Source organism: Haemaphysalis longicornis, unplaced genomic scaffold (assembly GCF_048455015.1).
Source record: "Haemaphysalis longicornis isolate Haplotype H1 unplaced genomic scaffold, Haemaphysalis longicornis Haplotype H1 scaffold_1, whole genome shotgun sequence".
In the NCBI taxonomy this organism is placed as follows: Eukaryota; Metazoa; Arthropoda; class Arachnida; order Ixodida; family Ixodidae; genus Haemaphysalis; species Haemaphysalis longicornis.
In genome coordinates, this window is record NW_027526203.1 from 351,603,650 (window position 1) to 351,620,198 (window position 16,549).

A 16,549-nucleotide genomic window follows, 5' to 3' on the forward strand; every position below is an offset into this window, starting at 1 on the left:
TTTCAGTGATGCTCTGCCACATGATTTGCACGTCGGCTTATTGCTGTATATAACTTCACGTCAGCCTGTGAGCAAGTCCAATGAGAAGTCTGTGGTGGACAACCACGTGTTATGCTCTCTACAAAGCTGCTTTATGTTAAGGTGTAACCACGTGGAGCGGTTTTGGCGAGCGACATGACAAGCGTAACTCAATAGTTTACAGAGGGCTAGTGGTGCAGGTGGCAGTGACGAGCAGCCGCCCCCCTGCTGCTGTCGCTTGCCGTGTTACTGGCTTTTAGCCAGCAGCAAGCGACAGAGGGGCCTGGCCCAGTGGGATTTTGTGGCGAGGGCGATTGCTGAAGTAAGTGTGCGAAGTCCTAACCACATGGGGCGACGACAGCTAGTGATGCTACCTGCAACACTAACTGCCTGCATAGCTGAACAGCTCGTCTCTTTGCTGTCACCAGTCATACCATTTGTCACACTGTTACATCATGTGGTTAGGGCTTTATTTTGATTTAGCGGATTGAACTGAGATGTGACCTAGTGGTATAGACTAATGTGCGATCACAACCTATGAATTTTCAGCTGTAAGCCTTATTGTTAATTTAATATCCTATGCTTGGTGTGCGAGGTAGGCCAGAATGTTCGGCCCAGGCAATTTTTCTAGAGGCAGCAGATCCGTGCACCATCTTGCCTCCTTGTGCAAACAGGCGCATGCCCAGCTTTCCAGAAGAGGTCTGATCTGATTGTAGGGTTTAACGCGCCGACACAACGCAGGCGATGAGGCGCGCCGTAGTGGAGGACTCCAGATTAATTTTGACCACCTGGGGATCTTTAACAGGCGCCGAAATCTCGTACACACGGGCGTTTTTGCTTTTCGCCTCCATCAGAAAAGCGGCCGCCGCGGCCGGGAATTGAACCCGCGACCTCGTGCTCAGCAGCGCATTTCCAGAAGAGGTGTCTGGGATTAAAGGTGTAATGACAGATGCAGCTGCTTTAATTGAAGCTGTCGTGCGGGACTGGCATGTCCTAACATTTCCATTCTACTTGGTGTTATATTGACTGGGGTGTCTTTTCATGAACTGGTGTGCAGCCAAGATATTTGGATGTCACGCTGCCAAGGTTGCAAGTAACAACCAGGCCTTGGTGGCGGTTTTCCTTATTAGTGCAAGTGATTGAATAGCTTTTATTGAGGTAAAGAAGGCCATAGTTTATGAAGGGGGAAAGAAGTGATAAACCAGTCGTGATAGCAGCTGGTACAGGGGTTGTGGACCCCATCTCACACTTGCCAGGCCGATCGTAATGGAAAAAATTACCTCGGTCACACAAGAACTCGGGATCTTCATAGGGGGGCACCCAGGAGGCGAGTTGGAGGGCAGGGCACAAAGCAGGGTTATTACCGCATGATGATGTGAAAGCTGCACCACACCAAGTTAGGTGTTTTGAGGCTCGAGATGTGGGCAGCAAGGTGGGCTGAAGAAACGAAGCGGAACCGTTTCTGCAGAGTGGCAAGAGCAATGGTCTTGTTAACAAGGATTTCTGGGGAGCCCAAGGGGGCTGCTTTCGGAGAGACTTCCTAGCACAATCCAGTTGAAGACATGGAGGTACACCTGAAGTAAATGCAAGATTGGAAAGAATCAAGGGAAGAGCCGACAAAAGGCTCTGCTGCTCTGCATTATCAGCAGATTGTTAGCTAACCCCCTGGTTCACGTGCCCCGGAAGTTAAGCGATGCTCAAATGCATTCCTGTTCACTCCAGAAGGTTGGCCATGGTTAGAACGTGATGCATGGTAGGATGATCAGGGTAAGCCTATTGAATTCTCTGATGGCAGCGGGAGAGTCTGTGCATCTTAAACTTGTAAAGAAGCCATGATGATAACACATAACTTCTGTAGTTTATCTGAAGAATATGGCATTGAATTTTGTTCTACAGGAAACAGTGCTACCGTCACTGAGGAATTAGAGCTCGAAGGGGCAGGTTTCCACTTATCCACTCACTCCACAATACTAAGGGCCCTGCAGCGTACCTGAGAGAGAAACCAGAAACAGGCAGTTAATACACTTGGTGCTCATTGTGTTCACCTTTGAATTGTTGATTTCCTGCATATTCTCGCAGTGAAGCCATTTGTTTATTACCTTGTCACCACAAATTAATGTAATTTTTAATTCCAACCACAATGACTTCGTCTTATGACCTCATCTTACGAAATTAAACGCGGGAACACGGTTGGTGGGTCATCACATTTTTTTCCTGTTTTACTTGTTTTACAGTTTATTTTGTTGTGAAGTTGGCATGAAAATTGGCATAATGTTAACCAGGTGAGGCACTGTTTCCAATGGAGTAGTGGAGTTGAGTTGTATGTTGTCTTCTTTGTACCTTTAAGCCCCAAATTTCGTTCTCAATTTTATGGTGTGTTTTGTGGTCCTTGTGGTCTCTAGTCCTAGTCACATGCTTCACAAAAAAATTTGGAGTCACTAACTCTCGTAATGATATTCGGATCTACAAGCAGCACGTTACTTTAAATGAGCCTGAGCAGTGTTGCAAACGTGGTCTTTTTTTTTCTTTTTGCCTTGGTTGTCATTTGTTATAGAGGAGCTGCTTGTCCACCTTGGCTCTCCAAGCATATAGTGTTTTTCAATAACTGGACTTTGCAGGACTGCTTTTACCAAAGCACTCAAAGTGTGCGTATAACAATGGCAAATCGGCTTGTACAGTGTTTGGAACAGTAAAAAATAAAAGTGAAATAAATTAAACTGCAACAGTGCAGTCCTGTGCAAAAGGTCAACACGAAGTAAAAGGGCTAAAGTCTCTCAAAAAAGTGTCCGTGAACTCTGCTAGGACAATCCTAATGCATTTCGGGCACGCTGAGTCTTTAAGAGAGCACACTTGAAGATTCCATTATGTGGTTTTAAAATATTCGGAATAAAATCATTGTTTTCATATTCTTGCCCTACGAGGTCGCACCATACAAGTACACAAGCCAGCACATACTAGTGCCGGCTTGTGTGTTGACATATGACCAATTTGTGAGACGTCCGTTCTATAAGTCTAAACACTTCATATTTTAATGCGTTCCTTCCTTTTCTTTACAGTTGTGAACGGAAGGGATGCAATGTTCGCTTCCGTGAAGTGGAGAACTTGGAATATCATGTGAAATGTCACCGTGCTGATACACCAGATTTTGCCTGCCCTGAGTGCTCGGTAGTGTGCCTTCGCTGGCGCACCATGACGGGCCACCTGTGGAGGCACCACCTGTGTGACATGGAGCTGCACCAGTGTGACCAGTGCGACTTCCGGTACGGCCTCAGTCCCCACTGCTTTCTGCCTGCTCAACTCACCCAAGCGCTGTCAATGCATAGGTGCAGGACTGGAACCTGTCATTTACTATCATAGGTAATTTATCACCAAACAAAAGGCGATTTTGGGCCCTCACTTGATTGTTAGGGGCGGTCGCTTTTGTGGGGGTGGCTTTAGGTGAAGAATTCCAATTTCTTTGATGATTTGGTGCAATACGTCAGACACATACCTCTGTGCATGCAAATTGTGCATGCCTCCTCAGTGCATCTGGTGCCATTGGAGCAGGAAGAGCACTTGGCAAGGACGGGGGGGGGACTTGCTGCCGCATGATTGCCCAGTAAGTTCTGTTGGTGGTGGCCTGGTGCGTGTATTGGGTGGCGGCCATTCTAGTGCAGCACATTCACTTGTAAGAAGAAATAAAGCAGCGTGCTTGACTTGCACACTATGTGCTTGGCATCCCCCGGTGGCTGTGCTTGCTGCCTTCCAGTGCCATGTTCAAATCCTACCACTTTTAGGACGCAGGTTGAAAAGCAAGCTTTCTAAAGCATAAGCTTTCTTATGGGGCCGATGGCATTCTGTCAAAAAAACAATGCACTTCCCCATAGACTGGTGTTGTGACTGATCTGAAGGGTAAAGTGCCAGACAAGTTGTAAAATTGATGGTGCGTGAAAAAGAAAAGGCCCCAATGGCATTGACCGCACATTATCAATAGCGGAGGTTTGAATCGTTTCGTCGTGAACCGGTAACCGTTATTTCTTTTCCTGGTTCAGTTCTTGTTCGGGTTCAGAATGCTGAAAAAATAACGGTTCAGGTTCGGGTTCAGTTCCAGCAGAAATACCAGTTCGGTTCTTGTTTTCGGTCTAGTTCTGTTCCAGTTCAACACCCTGATTTATTCATGTTTATTTTTAGCCTCACGCTGAAGCTTTCTGATTCCAGTTCTTTAATCATTTTTTGTAGTTCTGCAGATTCACCGAGCAAGAATATGTCGTCTTGCAAACCCCAAATGGCTCAAGTATTCCGAGTTTATCCGTAAATGTCCTTTCTTAGCAAAGTTTCGGGAATACCCCCTCCAGACGTGCCTGTGAGCAGTTTTGGCAAGATGGTATCTCCCTATAATTTCCCCTTGCAGGGCGGGAACTTTTCGCTTTGCTTGTGAAGGACTGTCCTGCCCGTACAGCCCTCATATATGTTGTCTAGGAGTCTTACGTAGGCCTCCTCTATTCCTTGGTCCTGTAACGCTTCCAATACTGCTTTGGTGTCTTTTCATTGTCTATAAATGTCATGTAGATGGGTTTATTATACTCTGCACGTTTTTCTATTACTTGATTGATGACATGGATGTGATCCATTGTAGAATATCCTTTTCTAAACCCAGCCTCATCCCTGGGATGTTGGAAATCTAGGTTGTCGCTTATGCGGTTAAATGTTACCTTGGTAAACAGCTTGTATACAACTGCCAGTACGCTGACGGGTCTGTAATTCTTAAGATCTTTGGTATCTCCCTTGTGAATCAGAACTATGTTGGCATGTGCTGTCGTCAACCTGCAGTTTTTTTTTTTTTCTCTTTTCATGTCCTTGAGCACCTTTTCTACTTCCTCTTTAGTTATTAGCGGGACATCGCAAGCTAAGCTTGTACTCTCTGTAGTTTCCTCTTGCCCAACGTCGCTGGCGTGTAGCCTGGTGCAGAATCCTTCCACTAATTTTATGATCTCATCCATATAGTGCAAAATGTTACCCTGTTCATGTCGTAGTATGTACACCCGCCCAATTTTTTACCAATATCACGGGAGCGTCGACCGTTCAGTCAATCAGCGCCGTGTGATGGAGTGATGCGGCAAACTCGGCGAGAGTAGCTGCATGCGCACTAAGCAAAGGCCGCTGCTGCCGTCGTCTGCTAGGCTGTTCCAAGAGCAGACGGCCGCCCTTGATTTTTGCTCTTTGCTTATCACACTGCTGCCAACTCGAAATTTTTCTTCAAGACCAGGCATGTGGCGCAAATTGAAAACAGAGTAATCAGCGTTGCCGAACGCAAGGCTTGTTCAGCGTAAGGTTCATTCGGCAACGCTGATCACTATGTTTTCAGTTGTCACCACGTGCCTGGTCTTGAAGAAAATTTTTGAGTATGGCAGGCAGTGTGATAAGCAAATAATAAAAATCGGGGGCGGCCGTCTGCTCTTGGAATAGCCGAGCAGACGACGGAAGCAGCGGCCTTTGCTTAGTGCACATGAGGCTACTCTCGGCGAGTTTGCCGTATCACTTCATCACGTGGCGCTGATCAACCGAACGGTCGACGCTCCCATGATATTGATAAAAAATTGCTAATATCCAGCTTCCTCTTTGTTTTCTTCAAGCTTCCTCCTATCTCTAGTGTTTCCTTGATCACTGCCATGCTGTAAGCACAAATGTCGTTTGCTTTACTTCTGCTAAGCAATTCTGACAGCTTCGCTAATTCGATTCAATCCACCGTACTCGACAGTTTCATGTTCTTACATTTCGCCATAAGTTCTTTCGTGTTCTGCGTTAGTTTTCCAGTTTGTTTCGTGCATGCTGCTTCTCCCACAGATGCTGCAGAGTCTGTGATTGCCGTTGTTAGATTGTCATTTAGTGCGTCAACACTATCCTCGTTCTCACCGGTCAGAAGTGCGAATTTGTTCTGAAGGGTTATTTTAAACTTCTTCGTCCTGGCTCTAGCTGACTCCATTGTGGGTTTCCTTTCTTTTGCTAGTTTCCCTCTTTCTCCTTTGAGATTCGGCCTTATTTTGCACCTAACCATTCTATAATCACTGCTCCAAATGTTGCCTAGCACCTCCACGTCCTGCACAATACCTGAATTGTCACTTAAAATGAAGTCGATTTCGTTGTTATCCCGTTGGGACTTTTCTATGTCCATTTCGTATTCTTTCATTTGTGGAAGAATGTCTTCATTAGCCTCAGGTTAGCACACTGCTTGTGGGACTAAGGGAGGGCGTAAAAAAGAGGCTGATTTTATTCTCATAGAAAATTTCTAATGTACAGTTTTTCTCGCATTTTTCTTATCTTTATTGTTATTCTAATGAAATATTACACTAGTCTATGCATCAAAAATTGCTAATGTGCAGTTTAAATGTACCAATTTTGTCAATGTATTCGAGATTCAGAGAACTCCAGAGCATTGAAATTAACTGGTAGCTCTCCATTCACAGCTCAGGTATGCTTTGGCCGTTATAACCCATTTTGAACAACTTTCATAATGTCGTGTCACTTTTAGAAACTGTTTTAAGTTTTACATATTTGACCCCACCCAAGGTTGCGACTACTGGATTTGATAGAATGTTCTTGAATTTTGCACCAAAGTTTGGAGTTAGTCAATGGCGCTAAAAAGCGTATATTTCTTTTACTCATTCTCAGGCATTTACGTACTTTGCTCTTCAGAAACAAAAACACTATAACTCTTTCTTGCATTAATCTTTCACTATGGGCGCCCATGCAATTTTATGGAACCTTTGCATAGTTGGTTTAATTGGTGGTAGTTAAAAATGAGGGTGCACCTGATTTCATTACTAAAAAGTTGGAAAAGGTATTGCCAAATGTATTTGTCGTGATGTCACTGTCAGTATGCATCTTATATGGAAATTTTATTAAATCATTGAGTGAATAGTAAAATAAGCTTTACTTGTGTCTTTTCTAATTAGCAACCCTGAACGAGCGTAGGGACTGTGATGATGTTGCATCTGAAAGCTGTACTATTACACGAGGACACTTTGTCTCCTTGCTTGAGTCAGTGAGCTGCTCAACTTGCTTGATAGCAGACGTGTACTTCATACACCTAGGGCCATTATCATCCACCCAGTCCACTTGAGTCAACGAGTTGCTCAACTTGCTTGATAGCAAACGTGTACTTCATCCACCCAAGGCCAGGGACGTTTGCGCGACTCTCGCGGGGGGAAGGGGACAGTAACAATTTGTGTCGAAGTTAGAAATTGACGCATAGTTTGGTCTTATGTTAGATATATTAAAGGAGCCGTGCAGACAAAATACAAGTTTGCTTTATTCGAAAGATTTGGTGTTTTATAGTGCCATAATTTTGATTCTCCTGCTGAATCATTTATTTTGTGACGTGTGCGATGATGTATCCAGGGAAAGTTCTTAATTAGGCAAACGCAAGTATTGTGGAACTTCATTAAACAAAGCTGTTGGGCTAGTTGGTGCATTGTGATTGAAAAATAGAGCGCGACTTGGACAACGACAGTAAAAAAGGACGACAGGACAAGCGCTCACTTGCAACTAACTTGCAGCTCCTTTGGTTAGTTGCAAGTGATCAGTTGTCCCATCGTCCTTCTTTACTGTCGTCCAAGTCGCGCTCTATTTTTCATTCAAAGTATTGTGGACTATGGCTGTAGCAAACGGCGGAACACGTTGGTTGCTGTCAGTCCTCCTCGATGGCGCTACCATACCGCTCGGGACCGCTGTCCACCCTCGCTTTGTTTTTGACTGGATTTGTGCCTGGATAATGTTTGTCACAGTCAATAGTACTTGTTTCAGGAAACATTGGGTACACTTGGCAAACAGAGTCACGGAAGACTATGTCGCATATGCCAGTTGGCTAGTGTAAGCTCAATGCGCCAGATGGCTGTGCAGCTATAACCGGTGCTTCTACATTTACGTGTGCGTTTGTAACTTTCATTGCTTACCTCAGCAGTCTTACGGCTGTAAAGAGAATATGATTAAATTTAAGCACAAATAGCTCATTCTGCAAGCTTATAACCCCCGTTTAATTTTCATTGGATTTTGCTGGCCGTAGCCAATCGCACAGCTGCCAATAATACGTCATAGGTTCTAGTGAGGGAAATGAGCTTGTGGGCCGCATGGCCATTTTATTTTTTCCTAATTATATGGCATATTTGAGTGGAGTTTGCATTAAAAGTGGTGTCACTGTTATTGTAACGGGGCAATCTTTCGATTGAACCCAACTTGCATTTTGTCTGCATGGCTCCTTTGAACTAGTATTTTGGGGGCAGCTGTGGCCAGCACACATTTTGTTGGATGCCTAACTCTGGTCAACATGGGTACAGCGAGAGCTGTGCTTTTCACCATCATTGGCTCTCGGATTGTGTGAAAAGCAAGACGTTTCATGTTATGCAGCACATACAGCCTGAGCAAGCTGGAGAATTTGCACAAGCGCATTCACGGAGAGGAGCGACCTTTCCTTTGCGATGTCTGTGGCAAAGGATTCAAGACAGGAAAGCAGCTCCGAAACCATAAGGTAATCGTGTTGTCCTTTTTGCACAAAATAAACCTGTCAGAGTCTTTAAATACATACACTAGAAGACTGTCAACAGGGTAGAGGGACCTTGTGAGGAACAACATGCTTTTTTTTTTTTCCAACAAAACAATGACTTCATAACAAACAGTTGATTTCCGTGGTTGATGCTTTTTGGGTGGATTGGGGACATGGGCCATGGCTTGTAAGTTGTTCAGATTGCACATCGAATGGTGTGTACATTTGCCAGTTCCTGTTGCCACGCACTGGGTGTAAAAAAAACGTGGTTTCTGCACTATGCTATTTCTGGCAATCACAGCACTTGTTGGTTATGGGGTTGGGGTACCAGCAGAAAAAAAAAACACTGAAGGTCCAATTGGACTCGTCCAAAACACCATTGTACTAATTGGAACCAACTGCACTTGTCCAACAAGTGCAGTTGATTCCAGTTAGTGCAATTGGAGCAGTTGGTACAATGAGTACAAACATTTTGCTTCGTGAGAAAGCACACTTGTGGAGTCTTTCAAATGGTCCATAATTTAGGTGAGCTACACTTGTAATGCTGAGATGCTTGTAAATAGCACACCTCTGTGCGTGTTTGAAAAAAACACTAGAATGCCAGTTTTGCCTGCAGAAGGCAAAAACATTTGACTGGTTGGTGCGCGTTAGGCAAAGTATAACAGAAAAGAAGACCAAGCAAGGCCTCTAGCATAATCTTCTTTTCTGTCATGCTTTAACAAAGGTGTAGGCGCATTCTGTGTTATCCGTTACTGTTCTAAAGCTGTGCATTTATCTGTGAAAACATTCAAATTTTTTAGAAAGCTTGTTGCTACAGCAAGTTTTCCTCTTTTAAATTTTTGCGTTGTTTTTCAAATCTCTTGTTAATGAGAAAGATGCTTACGATTATGTCTTAAAGCGACACAGAAGTTAATTTGTTTATTCCAATTTGTGGTAGCATCGTGAAAGTCAACTTATATAATTCATTACTTGATTACTTAGCTGAGGTATAAAAGCCTAGTTTATCAGTAACAAGTGGCAGAAGAGAAACTGCCGTGCACCATCTGTGGCTGCCCACAGCATTAACTACCGTGGTGATATCACACTGGTTTAAAACTTGTTTATTGACATCATAATAGTTTTCACTGTGCTATCGTGTTATCACAGTTTTCAAATGTTTATTTTCACCAATTTCACAATTAACCGTAGAAAAAAAAAATGTAACCAAATTTACCGAAAAATGTTTTTCGCTCAATTTGTAGAGCTTTTTTTTTCTGAATAAAGTGGTGCCATTATTTTGATGAAATACAATTCCTGTATTTCCCTAATTGCGTAAAAAAGATTGCTGTAAGATGGCTTCACACAGCACCATTATTTCGATGAAATAACGTTTCTTTATTTAAAGGGACACAAAAGGATGAATGAAATTCTGTTTTAACCTAAAGATCATACGTTGCATAGCACCCTCAGCTTTTGTTTGTCGAGCAACAATGCTTTATTTCCTGAGAAATCCGTAAAGAAAGCTGGCATTTCTCTCTCTTGCTTCCCTTTCACTTTTTCGTGACGTAGACATCGCGTCAAAAAGTAGGAGCGAGGCACTGGGGCGGTCTAGAGCGTAAACGGTTGTCGCCAGGCAACGGTAGCTTTGCCTTCACTAAGCCATGGCCGACCGCTGAGAACGTTTGCTGGCTTTCACTTTTATTATTTGTCACCGACGGAACGAGAAATGCTTTTCACCACTTTAGAGGCCGGTGTGCCTGCCTACACCGGACACCCAGACCACATCACGCCGACCGCCAAAGCAGTGAAAAGCGCCGTTTCAAATAGCGTCAAGCCGTGGCTGCCGGCTAGGCGTCGCTCAAGTGGGAAGCCTTCATCTCGCGTTGTCCGGCGATCACGTCCATATCATATTCTCTTTCATGCGACTTGCCAACCTGGCGTGAAATACACACTCACTTCCCGCACCCGTCTAGAGAGTTTTTGTGGCCAAGGCCCCGCCCGGCCCAAACATAACAAGGGTAGAGCTACGCGCGCACAATTTCATCACCAGCCTATCTACGCCCACTGCAGGGCAAAGGCCTCTCCCATTATTCTCCAATTACCCCGGTCCTGTGCCAACTGTGACCAATTTATCCCCGCAAACTTTTTGATCTCATCTGCCCATCTACCTTTCTGCCGCCCCCTGCAACACTTGCCTTCTCATAGGGATCCACTCTGTTACCCTTAATGACCAACGGTTATCTTGCCTTCGCATTACATGCCCTGCCCACGTCCATTTCTTCTTAATTTCTACTAATATGTCCTTAACACGCGTTTGTTCCCTGACCTCCTCCGCTCTCTTCTTGTCCCTTAATGTTACGCTGATCATTTTCCGCTCCATTGCCCGCTGAGTCGTCCTCAATTTAAGTTGAACCCTCTTAGTGAGCCTCCAAGTTTCTGCACCGTAGGTGAGTACCGGTAAGATGCAGCTGTCTTACACTTTCTTCTTCAGCGACAATGGTAGGCTGCTATTCATTATCTGAGAATGTCTGCCGTATGCACTCCACCCCATTCTGATCTTTCTAATTATCTCTGCCTTATGGTTGGGATCCGGGGTCACAGCTTGGCCTAAGTAGATATATTCGCTTACCACTTCCACTGCCTCGCCACCTATCTCAAACCGCTGTGCTGTCCCTAGGTTATTCATCATTACTTTAGTTTTCTGCATATTAATTTTCAGACCCACGGTTCTACTTTGTTCGTCCAGTGCGGAAAGCATGCTTTGCAATTCGTCCCGCGCACAGTTTACGGTTTATTTATCTACAGCAGCTCGCAGTGAATGGAAAAACACAAGTTCGGATTGTTCGGATAATCAGCGGGAGTAAGCACCCTAACCTTTCACGGGCGATAAGGTTTCAACCGGGCGCGGGCACGCTTCCTGCCGGGTAGGCAGGCTGCTTCGTTTTTGAAAAGCAGTGGTGTGCAGTTCACTCTTGCCATTCACCACTTTTGTGACGTCACAAACTGTAGTACCCAAAAGTGTATGAGGCGTCGTCGCCTGTTTTCACGTTTCTGGCGTTTTCTGCCTTATTAAACATCTGCTGGTTGCGAGAATGGTGTATTTAAATTCTTAGCATCGTAATCTATCGATAGAGGCCAACTTGTTCCCTACCTTTAGTGTCCCTTTAATTCTGTAAAAACGATGGCTTCACCGAACAGCCACAGTGTCATGCAAGAAAGCGCCGTCAGGGCTCCAAAATGACCGATGACGAGTGTAGTCGTCATCGGTCATTTTGGTACAAAATCTCATGATAACTATAGCACTCGGCAACAGGAGCGAAAGGGTTAAATGGAGTTTTTTTAGGGGCAAAGCACCTGAGGGGCTCAGGCTGTTGGCGTCTCCTGGTCTCCTGTTGTCAAGTGACAGGAGACGCCGACATCTCCTGTCATGAAGCTGTCAAACGATGGTAAAAAAACAAGGTAAAAAAACAAGTGTATAATGGATAAAACCTGTTAAAAATAAATTAGCATGATAAACAACATGATAAACGTGGCTAACATAAAAAATAAACTAACATATTTCAGGGTAGCTTGACTGCGGTAGCTTGCAAGCACTTGTTTTAGCGTGGACAATCCTAACTTGTCTTCGGTGGGAGCAGTACAACCTTTGTGGACGAGCTCAGCTAGTCTACGGTAGGCAAAGGGTTAATGCCAATGTTTCTGTTTGTTCATGCACAGTTTTCACAGGTTAAGGGGGCCGTGAAGACAACATGCAAGTCTGTTTTACAAAAAAGATTCGGTGTTTTATGCTACCCTTCGCACCATAGGCGTCAACTACATGGGGGCAACGGGGCGCGTGCCCCCACCGAGCTTCCCCTGTGGGGGCGCCGCCCCCACCGGGGAAGTTCGTGTGGAACTCTCTCCGTCCGACCAGCCGGGGCCATCCTATTGATAGTTGGTGAAACCTGTAATGACCTCGCAGCTAGTGTAACTATACCGACCAGTACGCACCCGCTCTTTGCACGCTCTAAAGCGGTAACTACCCGTGACAACTGACATTTCGCCGGCGTTACAAGAGAAACATCGACGTCTCTCAGGCCCCTTGGACGCAGTCGCACAGAAAAACGCGTCTTTCAATACTCCCATACAAATTATCGGCCTTTCTGCTGGCAAGACCGCAAAGGTGCGGCTCTCCGCCCGTTGTGCGCTTAATTAAATTTGCGACATCTTGGTTTTCCCAGAAAAACAATGAAAGCGTGAACGTCTTCCACACAACCCTGGCTGGGTGCATAAGCGGTCCCAGAGACTGTTCTTTTTTTCTCTTTTTTTTTTTGGGGGGGGGGGGGGGGGGGTGAATTTTGATACCGAAAAGACAGTAAAAAAGCACTAAAGAAGAAATAAGAGGGCACTCGTCGTTATTATTCGATGCTCCGCAGCATGCAGGTGTAGCGGTCCCCTTTTCCGAAATCAGTTAGGGGCGAAGAGGCTACATTGCACCTCTGAGGATCTTTGACTTGTTCCCAAGCCTGCGCTCCGCGCATAAACGTCACGTCAAAGGTCGCACCCCCACTATAAATCAGTCGATGGCCTAAAAACGTTCGTCGTGAAGCAAGCGGAACGTCCCGAAATGCCGCATGCTGACAGGACCCTCCGATACGCAAACGGCAAACGAACACGCACCCGTGATGCCTCGGAAGCTGCCGGCGCACTGATCTCGGAATGCGTCCTGAGCCGTGCGCGCACACACACACACGGTTCGTAGAAACGGTGAGGAAGCTGGAAAGGAGGCGGCCGGTGGGGAAGCGTGCGGCCTTCAATCCAGTGGGACACAGGGAAGCCGCAGTAACCCAACGCTCCAGCCTCCACGCAGTGTCATCATCATCATCATCATCATCATCATCATCATCACCAGCCTATCTACGCCCACTGCAGAGCAAAGGCCTCTCCCATTATTCTCCAATTACCTCGGTCCTGTGCCAACTGTGACCAGTTTATCCCCGCAAACTTCTTGATCTCATCTGCCCATCTAACTTTCTGCCGCCCCCTGCAACGCTTGCCTTCTCTAGGGATCCACTCTGTTACCCTTAATGACCAGCGGTTATCTTGCCTTCGCATTACATGCCCTGCCCACGTTCATTTCTTCTTCTTAATTTCTATTAATATGTCTTTAACACCAGTTTGCTGCCTGACCCACCCCGCTCTCTTCTTGTCCCTTAATGTTACACCTATCATTTTCCGCTCCATTGCCCGCTGAGTCGTTCTCAATTTAGGTTGAACCCTCTTAGTGAGCCTCCAAGTTTCTGCCCCGTAGGTGAGTACCGGTAAGATGCAGCTGTCACACACTTTCTTCTTCAGCGACAATGGTAGGCTGCTATTCATTATCTGAGAATGCCTGCCATATGCACCCCACCCCATTCTGATCCTTCTAATTATCTCTGCCTCATGGTTGGGATCTGGGGTCACAACTTGGCCTAAGTAGATATATTCGCTTACCACTTCCACTGCCTCGCCACCTATCTCAAACTGCTGTGCTGTCCCGAGGTTATTGATCATTACTTTAGTTTTCTGAATATTAATTTTCAGGCCCACGGTTCTACTCTGTTCGCCCAGTGCGGAAAGCATGCTTTGCAATTCGTCCCCCGAGTTACTTAGCAAGGCAACGTCATCAGCAAATCTGAGGTTACTGAGGTATTCTCCATTAACCCTTACTCCCACCTGTTCCCAATCCAACGTTCTGAATACTTCTTGTAAGCATGCTGTGAATAACATTGGAGAGATTGTGTCTCCTTGTCTGACACCCTTCCTTATAGGTATTTTACTGCTCTCCCTATGGAGGATGATGGTAGCTGTAGACCCATTGTAGATATCCTCTAGTATTCTTACATAATGCTCATCTACCCCCTGGTTCCGTAATGCCTGAATGACTGCTAGGGTTTCGACCGAGTCAAATGCTTTCTCATAATCTATGAAGGCTATATATAGAGGTTCAGTATACTCAGCGCACTTCTCTATCACCTGATTGATCGTGTGAATATGGTCCATTGTTGAATAACCTTTACGGAACCCTGCTTGTTCTTTAGGTTGACTGAAATCTAAGGTTGCAGAGATTCGGTTAGCGATTACTTTGGTAAATACCTTGTAGACGACTGACAGTAAGCTGATCGGCCTGTAATTTTTCAAGTCCTTCATGTCGCCTTTCTTATGGATTAGGATGATGTTCGCGTTCTTCCAAGATTCCGGTACCATTGCGGTCATTAGGCATTGCGTATACAGGTTTGCCAGTTTTCCAAGTACAATTTCTCCGCCATCCTTCAAGAGGTCTGCTGTTATCTGATCCTAACAAGGTGCTTTGCCCCCTTTCATTTCTTTCAAAGCCTTCCTTACTTCTTCGGTCGTTACTCGTGGGATGTCTATCTCCTCTGAACTAATGTCTCGTTCGGCATTATCCTGTATGTCCCGGCTACTGTACAGATCCCTGTAGAGCTCCTCGGCCACTGTGACTATTTTATCCCTATTTGTGATGACATTGCCTTGCTTATCCTTAAGTGCATACATCTGATATTTCCCCACGCCAAGACGTCTCTTCACTGCTTCAGGCTACCTCCGTTGTTTACAGCAAATTCGATCCTCTCCATATTATACTTCCGTATGTCAGCTGTCTTACGCTTATTGATTAACTTCGAGAGCTCGGCTAGTTCTATTCTGTCAGCTGCGGTAGAGATTCTCATGGTTTGCCATTTCCTGATTAGATCTTTCGTCTCCTGTGAAAGTTTACCAGTGTCCTGTCTAGCCATAGTGCCCCCGACTTCTACTGCACACTCCGTGATAATGCGTGTGAGGTTTTCGCTGGCCTCCTGTGTTGTGAGCTCGGCTTCCTCGTTAAGGGCGGAATATCGGTTCTGCAGCGCGATCCTGAATTCTTCTACTTTACGTCTTACTGTTAGCTCGTTTATCGGCTTCTTTCGTACTAGCTTGTTGCGGTCCCTCCTCAAATCTAGCCTAATTCGAGATCTTACCATACGGTGGTCACTACACCTTACCCTTCCGAGCACTTCCACATCCTGCACGACGCCAGGGTTATCGCATAATATGAAGTCTATTTCATTTTTGTGCTCCCCATTCGGGCTCCTCCAGGTCCACTTCCGACTCTCCCATTTACAGAAGAACGTATTCATTATGCGGAGGTTATTCCGTTCTGCAAACTCAACTAGTAGGTCCCCCCTGCTATTTCTACAGCCCAGACCATAGTTCCCAACTGCCTTGTCTCCAGCCTGATTCTTGCCTACTTTAGCATTGAAGTCTCCCATAACTACGGTATACTGTGTTTTTACTTTAGCCATTGCCGATTCCACGTCTTCATAGAAGCGTTCCACTACTTGGTCGTCGTAGCTGGATGTGGGCGCGTAGCCCTGCACCACCTCGAGCTTGTACCTCTTATTGAGCCTAATTACAAGACCTGCTGCCCTTTCGTTAATGCTATAGTATTCGTCTATGTAGCCAGCTATGCTTTTATTGACTAGAAATCCCACTCCCAGTTCTCGTCTGTCCTCTAGACCACGGTAGCATAGGACGTGTCCATTTTTCAGCACCCTAAAGGCTTCGCCTGCCCTCCTAACCTCGCTAAGCCCTATTACATCCCATTTAATGCCCTCTAGTTCCTCGAACAACACCTCGAGACTTGCTTCGCTAGATAAGGTTCGCGCGTTAAACGTTGCCAGGTTCAGATTCCATTGGCGGCCTGTCCGGATCCAGGGATTCTTAGCACCCTCTGCTGCGTCACAGGTCTGACCGCCGCCGTGGTCAGTTGTTCACGTGTGGTCGATGCCCACGCAGTGTAGGCATCGGCAAAGGCGGAAAATGGGGCCGGCCGGCTGTTCTGCGGACGCCCCAGTCGTCGGCAACTAGTAAAGGAAGCGACTTCTTCGAAACAAGTGCGCGTGGTTCGGCGGCCACGGTTGCAGCCTCGATAAAGAACCGCTCCCCTCCTTGCGCCACTTCTGCGGAGGAGGCGATAACCATTCCGGCGTGTGCGCGTATGCGGAGTAACCCGCTTGC

The 16,549-nt window shown here is 45.8% G+C and overlaps 1 protein-coding gene across 2 annotated transcripts in view; it reads left to right on the forward strand.

Annotated features, from left to right (window-relative positions):
• LOC144154803 (uncharacterized) overlaps positions 1 to 16,549 on the forward strand; it is a 40,478-nt gene that overhangs the window by 2,538 nt on the left and 21,391 nt on the right. For both annotated transcript variants that reach the window (XM_077685914.1, XM_077685906.1), the window contains exons 3-4: positions 3,075 to 3,278; positions 8,401 to 8,521. In XM_077685914.1, coding sequence (XP_077542040.1) covers positions 3,075 to 3,278; positions 8,401 to 8,521 — 325 coding nt within the window. The remainder of the gene's footprint in view (positions 1 to 3,074; positions 3,279 to 8,400; positions 8,522 to 16,549) is intronic.